The sequence below is a fragment of the Sphaerodactylus townsendi genome, linkage group LG05 (assembly GCF_021028975.2).
Source record: "Sphaerodactylus townsendi isolate TG3544 linkage group LG05, MPM_Stown_v2.3, whole genome shotgun sequence".
NCBI lineage: Eukaryota > Metazoa > Chordata > Lepidosauria > Squamata > Sphaerodactylidae > Sphaerodactylus > Sphaerodactylus townsendi.
The window spans coordinates 15128128-15147000 of NC_059429.1; the positions used below are offsets into that span (position 1 = coordinate 15128128).

General features: G+C 46.6%; 1 protein-coding gene across 1 annotated transcript; it reads right to left on the reverse strand.

Moving 5' to 3' along the window:
• Positions 1 to 306: 306 nt before the first annotated feature.
• Positions 307 to 18219, reverse strand: LOC125433084 (procathepsin L-like). The gene is made up of 8 exons (XM_048497421.1): positions 18094 to 18219; positions 16582 to 16726; positions 15299 to 15421; positions 13164 to 13322; positions 11250 to 11474; positions 9167 to 9335; positions 6737 to 6845; positions 307 to 1254 (listed from the first exon to the last, which is right to left on the reverse strand). Exons 2-8 carry the CDS (start codon positions 16708 to 16710, stop codon positions 1155 to 1157), a joined length of 1014 nt encoding a protein of 337 aa, XP_048353378.1. The 5' UTR covers positions 16711 to 16726; positions 18094 to 18219; the 3' UTR covers positions 307 to 1154.
• Positions 18220 to 18873: the final 654 nt, after the last annotated feature.

An 18873-nucleotide genomic window follows, 5' to 3' on the forward strand; every position in this document is an offset into this window, starting at 1 on the left:
ATCAGCTCCAGACCAAGGTTGCAGGTTAGCTGTTTTGGTTCCAAGAAAATTTGAAGCACAACAGTACTGGAGAGCTTTTGTGAGTGTGGGACAGTCAGTATTCGTTGGTCCTGAGTTCCAGCACTCTCACGATCTTGTGTGTCGACCTGCCGTGCTCATCCAGAGAAAGACAGAGCAAACCCATGATACCTTAAAGCAGGGGTCTTCAAATTATGGCCCTCCAGATGTTCATAGACTACAATTCCCATTAGCCCTACCACTTGGCAATGCTGGCAGGGGGTGATGGGAATTGTAGTCCATGAACATCTGGAGGGCCATAGTTTGAAGATCCCTGCCTTAAAGAATGCAAAAAAATGGAATTTCATAAGTACTGAAAAATGCAGTGAGAGCAAAATAATTCATACAGCAAATACATAAGAAATACTGTACCCAGTGGTCAATTTGTCAGTGGATATAATTAGCAGAGTTTAGCAGATACCAATAAAGACCCAAATACGACTGTTGCTGTGATGCTGCTCATTAAGGGTTAATTTTAAAGGGCAGTTCTGTCAGAGCAAAAAGAATTTAAGGAGTTTAAGGAGAATTTAAAGAGGACCTCCACCTGATTGGCTGGCTGGTATTGCAGCTGTTTGAAAATTCAGAGGGTGGGTGTTTGTGAGGAGAAAGGGGGAGAATGAGAGAGCTTTGGTTCTCAAGAGGCTGGATAGCCAGGTTTTGGTGAAGGACTAGGAAGGCCAGACTGGTTCACCAGATAAGCCCCTGCTACTCAGGTGGAGGAGTGGGGAATCAAACCCGGTTCTCCAGATTAGAATTCACCTGCTCTTAACTACTACACCACGCTGGCTCTCATACAGGCCAAACATAGACTGTTTTCTTGAGAAATAATTTTCTTGGGTAAGAGTTCCCCCTATTTCCATTTTAGCCTCCATAATCGAAATGGTTTCAAGAAAGAAAAGAGCACCAGCATCCAAAGGGTGTACAAACTTCTCCCAGAAATGCACACTTAGTTGGCTTTGTGTCATCATTTGCAAAAGTCCAGAATTGAAGTAAGATTTTCAGTTTCAGGTACGTCAGGAAGGATGATAACCGAAGCTGTAGCTTGAAATGCTCTGAAGCTGAGAAGTCTCTGGAAGGGATCCGGGCTTCTTAGTCGGTTACATGGTCGGATAGCTCGCTTGGTTGGCTACACCGCAATGATTGCCAGCTCCCTTCACCAGTCGCATGTAACCTTGCTCGCCCCAATTTTCTGACCAGCTGCAAGAGTGTTAAAATAAAAGGAGAGAATGAGCATCTACAGAAGAAACTGCCTCGGACCAAATCACATCCTTGACTTGCTGAGCTGTGATCCCTCTGGCTAAAAAGCAGAATTTGCTTGCAAACATGCAAAGTCAGCTTACGTATACCTCGGCAGGACATCTCAGACCTGGCCTGGTTGGTCCAATCTCAGAAGCTACACAGGATTGCCCCGGCTTAGTGTTTGCATGGAAGTCCAGGGTCACTACTACGCAGAGGCAGGTAATGACAAACCACCCCAGTCTCTTGCCTTGAAAACCCTATAGCAGTGGTGGTGAACCTATGGCACGGATGCCACTCAGAGCCCTCTCTGTGGGCACGCACAAACAGAGTGCCCCCCATACACATCTAGGCTGGCCTGGGCCACTGGGCTCGATTATTAGCATTAAACCTAAGACCTAGTTTTGGGGAAGTAGTGTAGGTAACCCTATTAAGCACTGTTAAACCCCACTGATTTTCATGCGTAGAACTTAAGTGTGATCCTTTACCTGGGAGTGAGCTCGGTTGCTGGCAATGGGGCTTGCTTCTGAGTAAACCCTCCTAGGGTCGTAATTCATCCGTTGGAAGAGTTGCACGGTTGCTTCAAAGCAAAGCCACCGACTACTACCAAGCTTACTCCCGAGTAACGCACGCCTCGGAGCCAACTGTTTTTTCTAAACTAAAACTTCAGTATTCAGGTTAAATTGCCGTGTTGGCACTTTGCGATAAATAAGTGGGTTTGGGGTTGCAATTTGGGCACTTGGTCTCAAAAAGGTTTGCTATTACTGCCCTATAGCATCACCGTGAGTCAGATGTGACTTAATGGTAGAAAATAAAATTAAAAGGCAATTTTGTTCATTTGCTTGGGGGTTTCTTCTGTCCTCGCGCTACTCTATAAGGCCTCAGGTCAATAAAAGTCTTTCCCATCTGCTACTTGAGGTCCTTTCACTAGAGAGGCTGTACACTGAACTGGAACCGTGTGCCTGGCAAGCCAGTGATGACTTAGGGAGGTCCTTATCAGGGGCTACAAAGCCTTGAACTGCAGTCTGGGAAAGATCTGCTTCTTCCTCCAGCCCAAACATGTTACGGGAATGCATCTGAAAAGGCCTAGGGTTGCCAACATCCAGGTGGCCAGGAGTGTTAGGACTTGACTATTAGATCAGCAAAATCTACTTGACAGCTTGGCTGATGCAATCCTCCACCTTTCACCTAGTTTCAGGTGGGTGATGCAACCATGACTAAGCACATCTAGCGTGATTGCATCACTACTCCCTGATTGGTTGTATATCTGTATATATGTGCACAGAACAGTTTGCTCTGTGCGTGCTTTGGTTATCCAGTTGCTGCGCTGCACTCTGTCAGACTGTTTTGTGATTTTGGAAACAAGGAATAAAACCCTTCTGTTCTTTGAAGTGTACAACGCCTGGGTTCCTGCGTTTTCTTTTCTTTAACTGCTTCTGCTGTTACCACGACCGCTGTTGAGTGGATCCTTCTCAAGGAGAGCTCCTGGAATTGTAACTCATCTCTCGACGCCAGACATCAGTTCCACGGGAGAACATGGTGGCAGCGTTGGAAGGCAGATTTTATGGCATTATACCCCATCCTCCCAAGAATCTCCCCAAAGTTCCAAAGCGTTTCCTAACTTAAGAGTTGGCAACACTAATCAGTTCTTCGACAGCCCAGACTTTGGGTAACTGATAGAATATTGGGCATAACTAGAAGGTGGATTATTTAGCTTCCCAATGGCAGCCATTGAAGTCTACAGAATGGCAAGTCTGCGAACAGAATGCATTAACAAATTTGACTGGATTTGGGCTTAAATTGGTACAGAAATTTTCTTTCCTACAGAGGGTGTTCAGCTACATAGGCCTAGTTAGAAAATAACAGTATTGTGTCTGCTGCCATCTACTGGTTCCTCATGTACAGTGAAAAGGTAAAGGGAGTCCAAATTGTGCCGGATCATGCTGATAAAAACTCTACAAAATCAGTTCACTCGCTCTTCCTCAAAAGAGTTCAGAGCAGCATTCGGGATTCTCCATTCTTCTTCACAAAACCCCTGCAGGGCAGGCTAGATAAGAACGACTGATCCAAACCCAGTCAGTTTCATGGCTGCATGGGGAATTGAACCCACGGCTCCCACACTCCTGTTCTGAACTACACACAATGACGTCCCTGAATCTGCCCCTGGGGATGCGCAGCCATTTTGAAGCAGTGAGTTCTCACCAGAGCGTTCCCTTGAGCTGCACTGTGAGGGACCAATTCTGGTCAGAACCATCACAGTATGTGAGAAGGGACTTCTGCCTCACACTGTATTTCCAATACAAAATGGTGCCAGGGTTTCAGGTCAGAAAAGCACCACTGGAATAGGGAGGAGGTAGGAACCCTTCCTCCCCAACACTGAGGTGATCCCAACAGAGTAGGAAGGAATAAGAGGGGTAGTCCTCCTATGGATTAAAAACTGGTTGAGGAACAGGAAACAAAGGGTGGGTATAAATGGGAAGTTCTCACAATGGAGAAATTTAGGGAGTGGTGTCCCCCAAGGATCCGTTTTGGGACCAGTGCTCTTTAACCTATTCATAAATGACCTGGAAGTAAGGGTGGGTAGCGTGGTGGCCAAGTTTGCAGATGATACCAAATTATGAAGGGTGGTGAGAACCACAAAGGATTGCGAAGAGCTCCAAGCAGACCTTTATAAATTAGGTGAGTGGGCTAAGAAATGGCAAATGCAGTTCAATGTAGCAAAATGTAAAGTGATGCACATAGGGGCAAAAAATCCAAACTTCACATACACGCTACAAGGGTCAGTGCTATCAGTCACAGACCAGGAAAGGGATTTGGGCATCTTAGTTGATAGTTCCATGGGAATGTCAACTCAATGCATGGCAGCTGTGAAAAAGGCAAACTCTATGCTGGGGATAATTAGGAAAGGAGTTGATAATAAAACTGCAATGATTGTCATGCCCTTATATAAAGCCGTGGTGCGACCGCACTTGGAGTACTGTGTTCAGTTCTGGTCGCCACATCTCAAAAAGGATATCGAGGAGATAGAAAAAGTGCAGAGAAGGGCAACGAGGATGATTGAAGGATTGGAGCACCTTCCTTATGAGGAGAGGCTGCAGCGTTTGGGACTCTGTAGTTTGGAGAGGAGACGTCTGAAGGGGGATATGATTGAAGTCTATAAAATTATGCATGGGGTAGAAAATGTTGACAGAGAGAAATTTTTCTCTCTTTCTCACAATACTAGAACCAGGGGGCATTCATTGAAAATGCTGGGGGGGGGGGATTAGGACTAATAAAAGGAAACACTTCACACAATATGTGATTGGTGTTTGGAATATGCTGCCACAGGAGGTGGTGATGGCCACTAACCTGGATAGTTTTAAAAAGGGCTTGGACAGATTTATGGAGGAGAAGTCGATTTATGGCTACCAATCTGGATCCTCCCCGATCTGAGACTACAAATGCCTTAGCAGACCAGGTGCTCGGGAGCAGCAGCAGCAGCAGAAGGCCATTGCTTTCACATCCTGCAGGTGAGCTCCCAAAGGCACCTGGTGGGCCACTAAGAGTAGCAGAGAGCTGGACTAGATGGACTCTGGTCTGATCCAGCAGGCTAGTTCTTATGTTCTTAGGATCAGGCCCCTGCAGTGCTGTTGAAAGGAGCTTCCTGACAGATCCGCTCTGCTTCCAAATGGCCACTGTTACGGTTCAGGAAACTGAGTCCCTTAATGCAGTTTCTTGTTTTCTCAAAGAATGGTTCCTGCTATTACAATTAATCTCAAGACAACCAAGATCAGTTTCCCTGGAGAAAGAGGCTGCTTTGGGGGTTAGTTTCTATGACATGACATGCCCCACTGAGTTCCCTTTCTGTCCGAAACCCTGGCCTCCCCAGCTCAAACCCCCCAAACTCCTGGAATTCCTCAAGCGAGAACTGGCAATCCTAGGTGGAAGAAAGAAAATATCAGCCCCTCTAAAGGGGTTTTTAGTTACTTTCTTCCCCATATAAGTATTTTAACTCATGTGAACAGAATGCGACTTTTAATTTCTGCAATACACAGAAGTAACAATACGACTCCATTCAGTGATAGTTAACCTCATCTATGGCCCTTTGTCTGGTCCAGGGGTCTGCAACCTGTGGCTCTCCAGATGTTCATGGACTACAATTTCCATCAGCACTGCCACTTGGCCATGCTGGCTGGGGCTGATGGGAATTGTAGTCCATGAACATCTGGAGAGCCGCAGGTTGCAGACCCCTGGTCTGGTCCTAGGTACCAGAAAAGAAGACTGAAAGGAGGCATCTCTGTGCCTTTCAGCTACCCGGAGGCCAACCCCTTAGGAAAGGGTGAAAGCTTGATTTATTTGCTTATTTCATTCCTATATCGCAGTGGTGGCGAACCTTTTCGAGACTGAGTGCCCAAACTGCAACCCAAAACCCACTTATTTATTGCAAAGTGCCAACACGGCAATTGAACCTGAATACTGAGGTTTACGTTTAGGAAAACCAGTTAGCTCCGAGGCACACGTTACTCGGGAGTAAGCTTGGTGGTAGTCGGTGGCTTTGCTTTGAAGCAACCGTGCATCGCTTAAAATGGGTGAATCATGACCCTAGGAGGGTTTACTCAGAAGCAAGCCCCCCCCCCCCATGACAAACTCTGTGCATGCGTGCCCACAGAGAGGGCTCTGAGTGCCACCTCTGGCACCCGTGCCATTGGTTCGCCACCACTGCTATATCGCTTCTCTTCGGCTAAGAGTGCAAAAGCCGTTTACAATAGCGAGCAATTTCATCAATTAAAACAGGAGCTGCGATTATATCAATGGAAATAAATACCAAAAAGTAACGTAATAAATATCCAATAAAATAGAAGCATATAAAATAATACAAACAGACCAGAGGGCTAAGTCTAGATGTAACGGTTTGAGTTTCAGGAGGGGAGGTTTCGATTGAGCAGTGAGAGAAGCTTCCTTGGGTCAACAGCAGTTGGAGTTTGGAACCAGTGAAGCGGCTTTCCCTCACTGGAGGTCTTCAAAGGCTGGACGGGATAGTAAGAATAACCACCCAGGCTTTGAGCTTCCTGCATTGAGCAGAGGGTTTGATTAGATGGCCTTTCAGATCTTTTTTTCCCCAATTGTACAATTTGAATCTATCCTCTGGACACAGAGCAGGGGTCTCTGGGCCTAGGTGGGTAAATTTCCTGCAATGCGCAGGGGGCTGGACTAAATGATCCTTTGTGGGGGGATAAATCACCAAACTGCCAAGTGGTTATCCTGTCTGCAACCCTTACTGAGCTGCTAACCGCAATACCGTTTTTGGCTATCTGCGCTGGCAGTGCTGAAGAGCAGCCAAAAAGTGAACGAGCGGCTCCTTCCTCTGGCCTGTGGCTCTGCTGCCCACAAAGTCCATGTCCGGCCTGTCTTTTTTCTTAGGACTTCCTGCCGCCATTTGCCAGTGCCCCTTCCTCGTCATCACCTGTTCTTCAGGATCCAGTACGCCTTCCCGTCTCCCTGAGATGTGCCATAGCCAACTGCCAACATGGCGTGGTTCACGACATTGCTGCAGAAGACGTTGGAAAATATTCCTGGACAAAAGGAGAGGTTTGGAGACAGCAAACAAAAGGATGCATACATTAAATACACCGAGACCAGCGGTGGGATCCAAAAAATTTAGTAACAGGTTCCGATGGTGGTGGGATTCAAACAGTGGCGCCGCCGCACACACGCACCTCCAGTCCCTATTGGGCAGGGAGGTTGCTTTAGTAACCCCTTCTTGGCACTCAGAAAAAATTAGTAACCACTTCTAGAGAAGTAGTGAGAACTGGTTGGATCCCACCTCTGACCGAGACCCTCCTAGCAATATCATCACCCCACACCAAAGCTAGCGTGGTGTAGCGGTTAAGAACATGTGCACTCTAATCCGGAGAACCGGGTTTGATTCCCCGCTCCGCCACTTGAGCTGTGGAGGCTTATCTGGCGAACCAGATTAGCTTGTGCACTCCAACACATGCCAGCTAGGTGACCTTGGGTTAGTCACAGTTCTTTGGAGTTCTCACAGGGAGTTTGTTGTGAGGGTGGAAGGGAAAGGAGATTGTAAGCCCCTTTGATTCTCCTTGCAGGAGAGAAAGGGGGGGATATAAATCCAAACTCTTCTTCTCCTATCTCAGATAGCAAAAGAAGACACAACACCAGTATCAAGAATTCAGTTTTGGAGGTCAAAGTGAATACATCCATGTTGGGGGATCTCCACATTGAGGGCCAAACCAGAGGTATGTGGAATAGCCATCCCAGTTCAAAGCATAACTCTGGTTTGGTCCAAATGGCCATTTAAATAAATATGATGATGATCCCTGTTCAAAGCACTATTGTGATCTGTCTGCTGCTTCTGTTGGGGACTGCTTTGATAGATCAACACTTGTAGTGTTTTTGTTCCTGTTCAGCCTCGGAACTTCTCAGAACTGAAAGGAGGGCTATCTAACTTGCAATTAGATAAAAAAACTTATCAACTCAAGCAAAAAACTGTAAAAACCATTCTCTTGCTGAGTCAAGGGGCCTCCAGAGATGGAATCACTGGGTGATCAAAAGGGCAGCAACTGACATGCTCTGACTGCCTTTACTTTCAGATTCGTGTGCGCTGTGTTCAAGGTGGTTTACAATGTAAATCAAGAAACAGTTCTAAAGCATGGGAAAGACAACAGTTTCACATCTCAGTTAAGATTGCCAGTAGATAAAGACTTAATGCAAAAGTCAAATGCAGTCTTAAATAAAATCATCTGCAGTTGCCTCCTGAAGATCTAATATGAGGGGGGCCAGGTGCCCCTCCCTGGGGAGATTGTTGCGTACTTGTGCGGCTACTACCAAAAAGGCCCTTTCTCATGTGGCCACCAGACAAGCATCTTTGATTGGTGGGACAGTCAGGAGGGTCACTCCCTGTGATCCTAATTCCTAGGGAGGGATGTATGAAAGATGATGGTCTTTCAGATACTCCTGTCCTAAACCATGTAGGGTTCTCCGAAGAGGTTGCTCTGGTTACAGTATCAGGCAAATTCACACTAGCCTGACAATGGCCTTTGATCTCCGGATAGGAAACCAAAAGGCTTTGAATAAATTACCCAAAAGGAAGCTAGTAGCCAAATGGTGGCAGAACAAAGAACTGGTTTACAGCATGGCCAGGAAACCAGAGAGAGGGAACAAAAGATATTCTAATCCAAGGTGGGCAGGAGAAAGTACCTCCTGAGCCCAGGTCTGAAACAAAGCCTGCCTGGAATCATACTGTTAGCTGAGAAATGTCTGTACCAGAATGTTTTCTTGTTTTCTGTTTTTTAATAAAATCTTTGAAAACTCAGCGGGTTTTGAGTATCTGGAAGAAAGAACCCAGGATTTATAAGACAGGCGTGGTCCCCCACACGCCTGGTTTTGTGACAGGTTCTAATGGACAAAATAATCATCCGGAATTGGGCCCAGAAGCCTGTGCCATTGCTGCAGGATCAGGGTCGTATGCTCCCAGTAGCTGGCCCTGCCCAGCCATCTATCTGTTTCACATTGCAATAGTCTACTTATTGCATTTTTGCAATAGGCTGCTCTACATGTAATTAAGGCATGGACCACTGTGGCTGGATCTGACTGAACCTGCAAGGAATGCAGCTGAAGCACCAGCCAAAGCTGGGCAAAAGCACTCTGAGCCCCCACAGCCACACTGTTTTCTGAAGCGATGGCCATGTCAGGCAGCACAGCCAAGCTGCAAACCTGACTTTTCAAGGGGAGTGTACCCCCTGGACAACAGCAGTGGTGGTACTGTCTGCAAACACACCCCAGGTGTCTCCTCTTCCTACAACTGGGAGGGGTGTCCTCTGGAGATCGTCTTGCTGAAGATTCCCTAAATTGCATCTCCCTGAGGGCATCTTACCAGACTTGTAGAAATGGAAGGGGAAGTGGTGGGCATCCACAGCGACTGAAACTGGGCCGATCGTGGCCACCGCCTGTTCCAGGGCTGCTTCGCTTCCCCGTTGAACGGCCACTAGAGAAGTGCAGTTGGCAGCTCGTTCTCGGGGGTTGTAACGGCAGTTGAATCCCTCCTGCGTGGCCAGAACAAATGAGATTGTTGTATTTAGATTCCTGTGCGTTTAATTTTAAGGGGGAGCTCTTTGACTCAAAGAGGCTGTAAAAACGGACAGGAATACTTGTGCATTACAAACAAGAGCATCTTTTTAGAATTCTCATAAAACCCTTTTTAAAAACACCCAGCAAAACAAACAGGGGCAGCCCCCTCTTTTGGATCCTTTAGATCTGTCCCAGTAGTGATAGCAATTTCCTCTGGAGCAAGGGTCCCTTTCCCTTGGTGTAAGAGGTTCAGGGAAATGTGTAAATGGGGGAAATAATTTGGATTTCGGCAATAAATAAATCATTGTTGAAAAATGGGGGAAAGGCTCTGTGTGCTGGAGGTAAGCGCCACTGCAACATTGGGATCATCATTTTGAATGCCTCGCATAATAAAATTATTTAAAACCAGTGGTGTGTAACAAGAAAAGGCTGTTTTGTGATACTGGAAGCAACAACCATCAAAAAGGCCCTGCCTCTGGGAGGAGAGAAAATAACTTCCTGGGCCTGTAAGACCGAGCTCTTCCACCAGGCTTTTATATCTTGCCAGCTGGCCTGACCGGTACATCGTGACCTCCCATGGGTGCCTAATGATGGGTTTTTATCGCCATCTTTCACTGTTTTGCTGTTTAAAGTCTTATATGGTGTGGTGCTGTTCACACTGGTTTTATTGTATTGTTTTAACTGTTTTTATATTAATGTTTGCCACCCTGAGCCCTATCGGGAAGGGCGGGATACCAATCGAATGAATGAATGAATGAATGAATGAATGAATGAATGAATGAATGAATGAATGAATGAATGAATGAATGAATGAATGAATGAATGAATGAATGAATGAATGAATGAATGAATGAATGAATGAATGAATGAATGAATGAATGAATGAATGAATGAATGAATGAATGAATGAATGATGGCATCCAAATAAAAGCCATATTGGGAGAACATGAACAGTGGCTAGGGAGAGAAGGTAGGAATTAGTTCTGGTTGCACACATGGAACCATTTATTGTCCAACTCATTCACTCCAGCAAAGATGTGCTTTGAGATTGTAATGAACACACCATGTTTACGTAGAATTCTCAAAAAATGCCATGCAACAACTTTCCACTGTTAATATGCCTTACTGCAGGAAGGGAAACGCAGAGAGCTCTACATCATTCCTGTAAGGCAAGTCAGTGCTAAAATTCTACTAGCGATGGGAGAGAGCTGAGGCTAACAGCCCCATCCATGAGCAGCAGGGAAGTTTTTGACTTCCCCATGCCGCCAAGAAGACTCTTTGGACTCCCAAAGAGGTTTCTTGGCAGCATGGGGAAGTCAAAAACCTCCCTGCTGCCAAGAAGCCTAAATGGACTGCACCCGACTTATCCCAACCAAAAGGCTGACTTCAGTGTGGACTGCAAGCCTGCCGGCATTGCAAAGGCTAAGAGGGAGCTGACTAATGAAGATTACCGCCGCCCCCCATTAAAAAAACAACAGGTGATGAAAATAAACTGTGGGGGAATGGAGTGAGCTCAGCATTGTGATAAAATGGCACTGAGGAAGACGTTTGGGGATGGCACAGAGGCATGGGATACAAGCGAAGACGTTTTGAAAACGTTTCAAACCAAAGCATCGTTTTAAAGGGAGGTTTGTTTTAAAGGGGGATTCATTTAAAATATGTTCAGGTTGGAATTAGAACTTTTCTGGGGATGTAAGGGGAAAAAAAACAATGCTGAACTCCATGGAAGTTTTATTTCCTGCCTCAAAACGTTTTAAAAGATTTGTGCGGAAAGGGCCAAGGTTGCGGACCAGTGATTTCAAAAACAAAAAGTAGCGATTCTCCGTTTGCTGCCCTCAGTGGTTGATACGCAAAACTGCAGGAGACACGTGGACGTGCATTTTGGTTACCTTCTCCATGTAGGGGTATGCATCCTCTGAGTTGATGCCCTTGTTATCCCGCACATACTCAAAGGCTCGGGTGATGTACCCCCCGTGGCAGCCGTGGTTCCCCAGCTTTCCGGAGCAGTCGATGAGGTTCTGTTCGCTGAGCGAGACCAGTTTGCCTGTCTTATTGAAGAGCAAACCCTCCAGAGCTCCAGTGGCGCTGAAGGCCCAGCATGCCCCGCAATGGCCCTGTGAAAACAAAAAACAACCCCACTGGATCAGACCAGTGGTTCATCTAATTCAGCTTCTGTTTCATGCAGAAGCCAATCAATTGCCCTGAAAGGCCCACAAGCAGGGGCCAAAGGCATTCAGAGCTATACTGCCTCTGGAAATGGAGGCTCTCTTAGGTCCTATGGCTAATAGGCACTAATAGGTTTCTCCATAACAGCAGACCTCCTAGATCAGGTCAGAGTTCATCCTGTTTAGCACCCCACTTCCATCAGTCAGCAAACCGCGGTTGAGAAGTCCAGCCCTGTTGCTTCCAAAGATAGATTGCCTTTGAATCTGGAGGTTCCATTGTTACAGTGAGAAAGGAAAACCCATATACTATGAAGACCTGGGTTGGATCCAGTTCCAGTGCAAATCTTAGAAGTTACTTTGTTCTTCCCATTCTTTTCTGATACCAAAAGCAGGCCTTGGCGATATTGAAAAGGAAAGAAAGGATGGCCCGTTGGCTGCAGGAAATGAAAGGAAGAGAAAAATCAATTGAACCAAATAGCAATGTGACGTGGAAGCAACCCAAAAGGATCTCACGGTTAACTGTTTCTGTAAGCAGCCGCAGGGAAATATTGAGTGGACCAATCATATTGGGGAGAATGTTGAACATTTCCCCTCATTCTAAAGTAGAGCCCGAAGCTCACAGCCTGCCAGGGGAAAGAACTTAAGTAAAAGGCGAAAGATTTATACGATCTAAAGAGAAACCAGAGTATATGATGATATTATTAGTGGTGTGAGCTGTTTTGTGTGATGGGGGGGTCCACAGTTATCAACCCTCCAGGTGAGTAATGAGTAAAATAGCCAACAATTATAGTATAGATCAGTGATGGCGAACCTTTCAAGACCGAGTGCCCAAATGGCAACCCAAGACCCACTTATTTATCGCAAAGTGCCAACACAGCAATTTAACCTGAATACTGAGGTTTTAGTTTAGAAAAAGCCGGTTGGCTCCGAAGCGCGCGTTACTCAGGAGTAAGCTTGGTGGTAGTTGGTGGCTTTGCTTTGAAGCAACCGTGCAATGCTTCAAATGGGTGAATCACGACCCTAGGAGGGTTTACTCAGAAGCAAGCCCCGTTGCCAGCAACCAAGCTTACTCCCAGGTAAAGGATCGTACTTTAGTTCTTCACAAGAAAATCAGTGGGGTTTAGCAGCGCTTAACAGGGTTACCTACACTGCTTCCCCAAAACTAGGTCTTAGGTTTAATGCTAATAATCGAGCCCAGCGGCCCAGGCCAGCCTAGATGTGGGGGGGGGGGGGGGGACTCTGCGCGTGCCCACAAAGAGGGCTCTGAGTGCCACCTCTGGCACCCGTGCCATAGGTTTGCCACCACTGGTATAGATCTTCACCATCACAATCATTTGGTCCTTCGTGGAACAGATTTCAGGGACAGATAACTCTTTCTCTAACAAATATCAGCATCCGTCACAAATGAGAAAGATAATTTGCCCCAAGGGTGAAAGTGTTTAGTGTCATGTGGTGTACTGGACACATTCAATCTGAGGCAAAGACAGGAGACACCCAAGAGAAGTTTGTAATTGTCTCATCAACTGTGAGCCTTAGCAACCTACCCTTTATTTTAACACACACACACACCCTACAAACCTGAAATTCTTATTATTGTAACAAACTGTGAATCCCATATTCTGCTGTTGGTTTTCTCACCTGATTTTTCACTGGGGTGATGTAACCTTTTTTGCGCCAGTCGACTTCTTTGGGGCTCTCCAGGGAGGTCGATTCATGGAACAAGACACGGTTCTCACCATGACGGTGAACAGGGCCAGGATGGAAGCCATTCAGCCTCCGGTTAATCTCTTCCTCCGTCTCAAAAGAAAAACAGAGTCGCTAACCCTCACTGTTTGCGGAGAGCACTATTCAAACCTCAATGCAGTTATGAACTCATAAGTAAGCCTTCAGATGCTGCCCCCCCCCTTCCTTTTGGCCTCAGCCCCTTTCCCTCCATTTGCAGTACTGATCACAACACTAGCCTACCTAGCAAGGTTGTTGTGAGAATGTCTAACATATGTGAAACACACTGAAATCTTGCTAATGTTATCTCTGATGAAATACTCAGCACGTTATTTTGCAGAGGAAGGAAACAAGGTCTCCTCATTTCCTGCCCTGTTCAAATCCAAATTCATAGGAACTCAGACCCTAGGAGCCATTTCAAATGCTGAAACTGCAGCCTGGAACATGTGCAATAGGGAAGATGCCTCTGGGTGTGTGCAGAGGGCCTATGTCTTCCTCCGCTGAGAGATCCCTGCAGCTGAAGTTTAAAGATCTGGTCTATGAGATCAGGAAGCAAAATTCCAGCTTGCCTGAAAGTTGCACCACCTGTCTTTTGTTTATTTGATATCTGGCTCAAGGTTGATTCAGCCTTCCATCCTTCTGTGGTTGGTCAAATGAGTACCCCGCTTGCAGAGGGTAACGTGTAGACGACTGGGGAAGGGACTGGCAAACCACCCTGTAAACAAAGCCTGCCTAGTAAATGTGATATCCCGTGGCTCAGCAATGATCGGCTGCTTACACAGGGGATGACTTTTACCTTTTTGACATCCTTCATCCAGTGAGCTTAGGGCAGTGTACATAGTTTCCCCCCTTTTATCCCCACAACCACCCTGTAAGGTAGGATGTTGAGAAAGCTCAAGTCAGCTCGAGGTCTTTGCCCCTGAAGCACTGACTGAGCTGCCACTGTCACCCAACAGCCTGGTAGTTCCTAAGCGCCTCCTGTGTGCCCTCCAGACCTCCCTGGCCTGCCCACATCCTCACTGCTGTTGCACACAACACCATTCTGCTTTTGTGCCAACCTTCTTTTTCATCACCGTTATAGGAGCTTTCTACCACCATACCACTCTGGCTTCAACAGACTTCCAGTAGAGTGAAGGAAGCCAGGACTGTGTGTGTATGCTGTCCATATGCACTCCCCAAAGATCAAACAACAATTTACTGGGGGTCCCTGGCCTGAAAGCGGGGCCTCTTCAGTCCTGGCCCCCAGTCTGGTAGAACACTCTGTCAAACGAGACCAGGGCCTGCAAGACGCAGCCGTTCTTTCGGGCTTATAATTGAAGACAGCAACTGTATTCCATCTGTGTGGCCTCCCCACCCTCCCGTTTCCTCCTTTTTCCTTCCCTGTTCCCCTGTCCTCCCCCCCCCCTTTAAACCAGCAGAGCGAGTTTGGGGATAGTCTTATTTTAATTACTCTCCCCTCGATTGGACTTTATGATACCTGCACTGCTGGAAATGTACACATCTTTATCGAATTTTATAATTTTTATGTTGCACAACAGCCTGAAAGGCGTCTCATAAATCGAAATGAACAAACCAAGCTGAACTGAGGCCCACAAGTGGTGCCAGTACTACAGGACCCCCTCAACTTCCTGCTTGGTTCAGCATCCCAATCTCTTAATCAGTCTCCCTATCACTCTCCCCCCCCCTCCGCAGCACACAGCCCCTCCTGGCCTTGTGTAATGAGTTTCTTCACAACACCGTTCTCCAATAAGTTGCCATGTCTTGCCTCATTCTCCCCTGGGTTCCTCTTTCTTGCCACCTGGAGCCTCCACTTCTTTATTTTTTCACCGTTTCCACTCTTGGCCCCGCTGACTGCAAGGTTTTGACCCTATCAAATGGACAAGCTTCCCCTTCCTCCACGGACGTTGGGTCGCAAGTATTCCTACAGCTCTGGCTGACGAACAGCTGGAATGCTGGTGAACATTCCGCGACATAACATCTGCTCAGCCAATCAGCGTTGGCGACTTTACCACCCTGTGATCTTAAAGGGTTGGGGGAGAAAGGCCAGTTACCAAGTCGCCCAAGTGGTTCATCGCTAGCCGGTAGCTGTGCTTCCCCAAGGAAGCCTCGAGGTTATGAAGTTCAATCCTTTGCAAGTTCTTCTCCCAGACGGCCCTCCGGAACGCCTCTTCCTCCTGCAAAAGGGGATGTGGTGCCAACGAGAGACAGAAAGTTCCCAAGAATCCTTCCCAGAATCCCGGAAACATCTGCAGAACAATTCTCAGCAGTGGCGTACCTAGGCAAACTGGTGCCCTGGGGAAAACCTGAGGTTGATGCCCCCCAATGGGCGGAGCAGCCCGGCTGCGGCACTCACCCTTCCTGGACGGCCCTAGCAACTCAAGTTCACCGGAGGCAGAGCTCCCCCATCCTCCTGCTCTGCGTCTGGTGGCTTGTATAGGTCATCGTCCAGAGTGGGTGGGGCTTAAAAATCTGGCGCCCCCACGTGACTAAAAATTTCTGTGCTTTGAGCAACTGCCCACTTTGCCCAATGGGCGGTACACCTCTGACTCTCAGCAAACTGTGCTGGAGCAGATGGATCTGGGTGTGCCCAGTAAACCAACTGTGGCTCACTGGAAGAGCCTCTGCTTTAACACACAGCATCTCTAGTTTCAAAGTTCAATCCCTGGAATCTCCAGTTCCAAAGATCTGGCAGTAGGTGATATGAAGCACCTCAGCCTGGAGAGCCACTTTTGTTTAGACGGGACCAATAGTCTGCCTTGGTACAAGGCAGTTACATGTGTGTTTTAAGATTTCAGATAAAGCTAAAAAGCACTCTGCACAAGCACAGAGTCTTTGCCCAATCCTAGTCTCAGAAGAGCATTCATGCAAGTCAGAATACTCTACCCTCAGCAGTCTTAGCTGGCAGATACCAACAAATTCCATATTCAGAGAGGCTCTGCATCAGTAGATGCAGGACCCCTGATTCCGTCTCATACCCTGTTGGACTGTCAACTGACTTAAGGGAGAAATTATTTAGGACTGTAGCAACATTTTACCAAAGACTGAACAAACGTGAGCTTCTTCGATTCTTATTAATGGACCGGAATTCAACTGTTACTTTTGAAGTGGCAAAATTTTTATAAGCAGTCTCTGATTATCTAGTCTTGCTAATAGTTCTAAGTAAAGACCACGATTAATGTCTCACAGAAACTTCGATGGGTTAAGCGTTTTACTTAATGTAATAATTTTAATTATGCCATGAAAGGTTGTCCTGACTCTTGAGTCTTTGCCCTTCGGTCTTTTTTCAGAGTTTCAAAAAGAGGCAAGTTGTTTGGTGTACAAGGAAGCGGCTCACCTCAAGATATTCTTTGGTGTGAAGTCCCTTCCATTCTTTCCAGGCTTCCTCCAGGGCCAGATCCTGAGCGGCGGCGGAGGTCCTCAGGAATACCAGAGAGGCTACAGCCACCACCCAGGTTGGGGGCATGTCTTTGCCTAAGTGGCTAAAAGCATCCACATAAGACCTGGTGGCCAAGGAGACTCCCAGCTGGATCCATCTGCTCATATTAGAGCATTAAAAAGTTGGACAGCACCCAGTCACGGTGCCATTTCCACCCTCATGCCCAACCCCTTTGCACTTGGAGGATACAAATACTGATTGGAAGTGTTATCATCAGGATTACTGAGAGGGGAAATGTAGGTGAAATACTCAGAAGCATCCAACAAAAACCCATCTGTAAAACCACGAACCAGAAGGAGATCGACTCAGTGGGAGAAAGACAAGGAAATTAAGACCCTCCCCCCAATTGCTTGGTAAAAAGACCACAGCATGAATAGCACAAATACTTTTTTTCCCCAACTAGACCCACAAACCTGGAGTGGAGCTTAGGATGATGGGGCAGGGTAGGACTGCCAGCCTCCAGTGATAATGTACAAAGGACAGAAGGGAGGGGGCAACTAGAGATCTGGAAGCCATACAATTCACCCAATGGCTGGAAACCATACTGGAAACCATACAATTCACCCAATGGCTAGCAGTACAAATGAACCATATAATCAATAAGCCAAAAAAACAACAACCCCTTATTCTTGATGCAAACCGTGCCTTAGTTTCAATTTTAATCCCAAAGAGTGCAAACTATTACCCTAAACAATGCAATCTTGCCCTTGACGCCAACCGTGTCTTACAATCTTCATGCGATCTAAACGTATGCTCCCAGTCAGTGATTGCATGCTCGCATGCTTTGTTTAAATTGGTTTGTTTTTCAAATTACTAGTAAACGGCACATAACTACCTATGATTGCTTATGTATTTATTACAAAATGTCTTCCGGTCAAGAGGGTGTTGCGATCAGGTGACTGATTAGCGTGATACATGGAAAGCCAAAACAACTGGAAAAAACCAAGGACACGCTTTAACTTGTCAAAGAACAAGTTTCATCTCGTTCATTAATTATACAGCCCGTTTGCAATGCCGGCCATTGGGTGCAAACTGTACGGTTTCCAAACCTCCAGGTGACGGCTGGAGATCTCTTGGGATTACACTTGATCACAATGTGACAGAGATCCGCTTCCCTGGAGAAAATGGCTACTTTGGAGGCTTGACTGCTGTTAGTACTTGGATGGAAGACCACTCAGGAAAACCAGAAGAAGGCAATGACAAACCATCTCTTCTGGGCTTGAAAACCCCAAGAGGGGTTGCAACGTGATGACACTTTCCACCTCTACCTATGTCTCGTACGAAGAATGTATTAAAATTCAAAAGCACTTTGCATATGCTCTATGCTTTATATGAACTGACCCAAATTTTCTCATCGAAAGATCGTTTTCAGCCCCCCACATGCCAATGGCTTTCAACACACATCCCTACCTCTTTCAGGAGATCGGATGGCGAGAAATGTGTCTTCACGGCACGTGGGGCTCCTCTGTCTGTGCGACCGGAAAGCCGCCGGCCCTTTTTGAATGCCCCCAAAGAGCAACTTCCTTCCCACAACCCCCACACAGCCAGCTCGGCTTACACAACTCGACTTCCTAACGTGGCCAAAAACCAAGATAAAAACAATACAACGCTGCAGACCCTTCGCAGCTGGGCTGCCCGGGTGCCTCTGTGGCAGCAAAGGAAGCCTGCAGAACGCTGCAACCAGCTGCAGAATTTGGCTAAGAAACTCGGCTTGGTTGTTTAAACAAAATGCTACTAGTCCTTATGACGGACAAGGACAAAGATGAGGGCAGGGGGAGGAGACGGACCACCTCACCCGCTTTGGGCCCAACTAAGAATTTTTAAGGATAACAGCATTTCCAGTATAGGTATATTTAAAGACCGATGGTTTCTTTGTAGAACAAGTGCCTCAAAAGGGCAATGAGTGATTTAAGGAATCTGGTTACTGGCAAATCAAATAAAACCCCTAATTCTTGAACAATTAAGAATTCCAAGTCGCGTTTTTGAAGGTGAAAATTCCATTATCTAAAACCAACCATGAACTGGCGCATCTCAGATTCTGGTTTTCACAGTAGAACCTGTGCATTAAGGCCTCTTCTGTACTTTTATTGCCAAATTTCATATACTGCGGATTCCTCTGACCCAGCTCTGGAAATAACATTTAGAAATTCCCCCCGTGAAATCACATTTACAAAGAGGAGTTGGAATGCA

Bases quoted from the DNA above. Each gene is read 5' to 3' on its own strand.
- LOC125433084 (XM_048497421.1), bottom strand. From the start codon at position 16,710: ATGCCCCCAACCTGGGTGGTGGCTGTAGCCTCTCTGGTATTCCTGAGG. The intron at 15,422-16,581 runs GTGAGCCGCTTC...CCCCTTTTGCAG, and splicing joins ACACCAAAGAATATCTTGAG to GAGGAAGAGGCGTTCCGGAG. The intron at 11,475-13,163 runs GTGAGAAAACCA...TTGTTTTCACAG, and splicing joins TCACCCCAGTGAAAAATCAG to GGCCATTGCGGGGCATGCTG.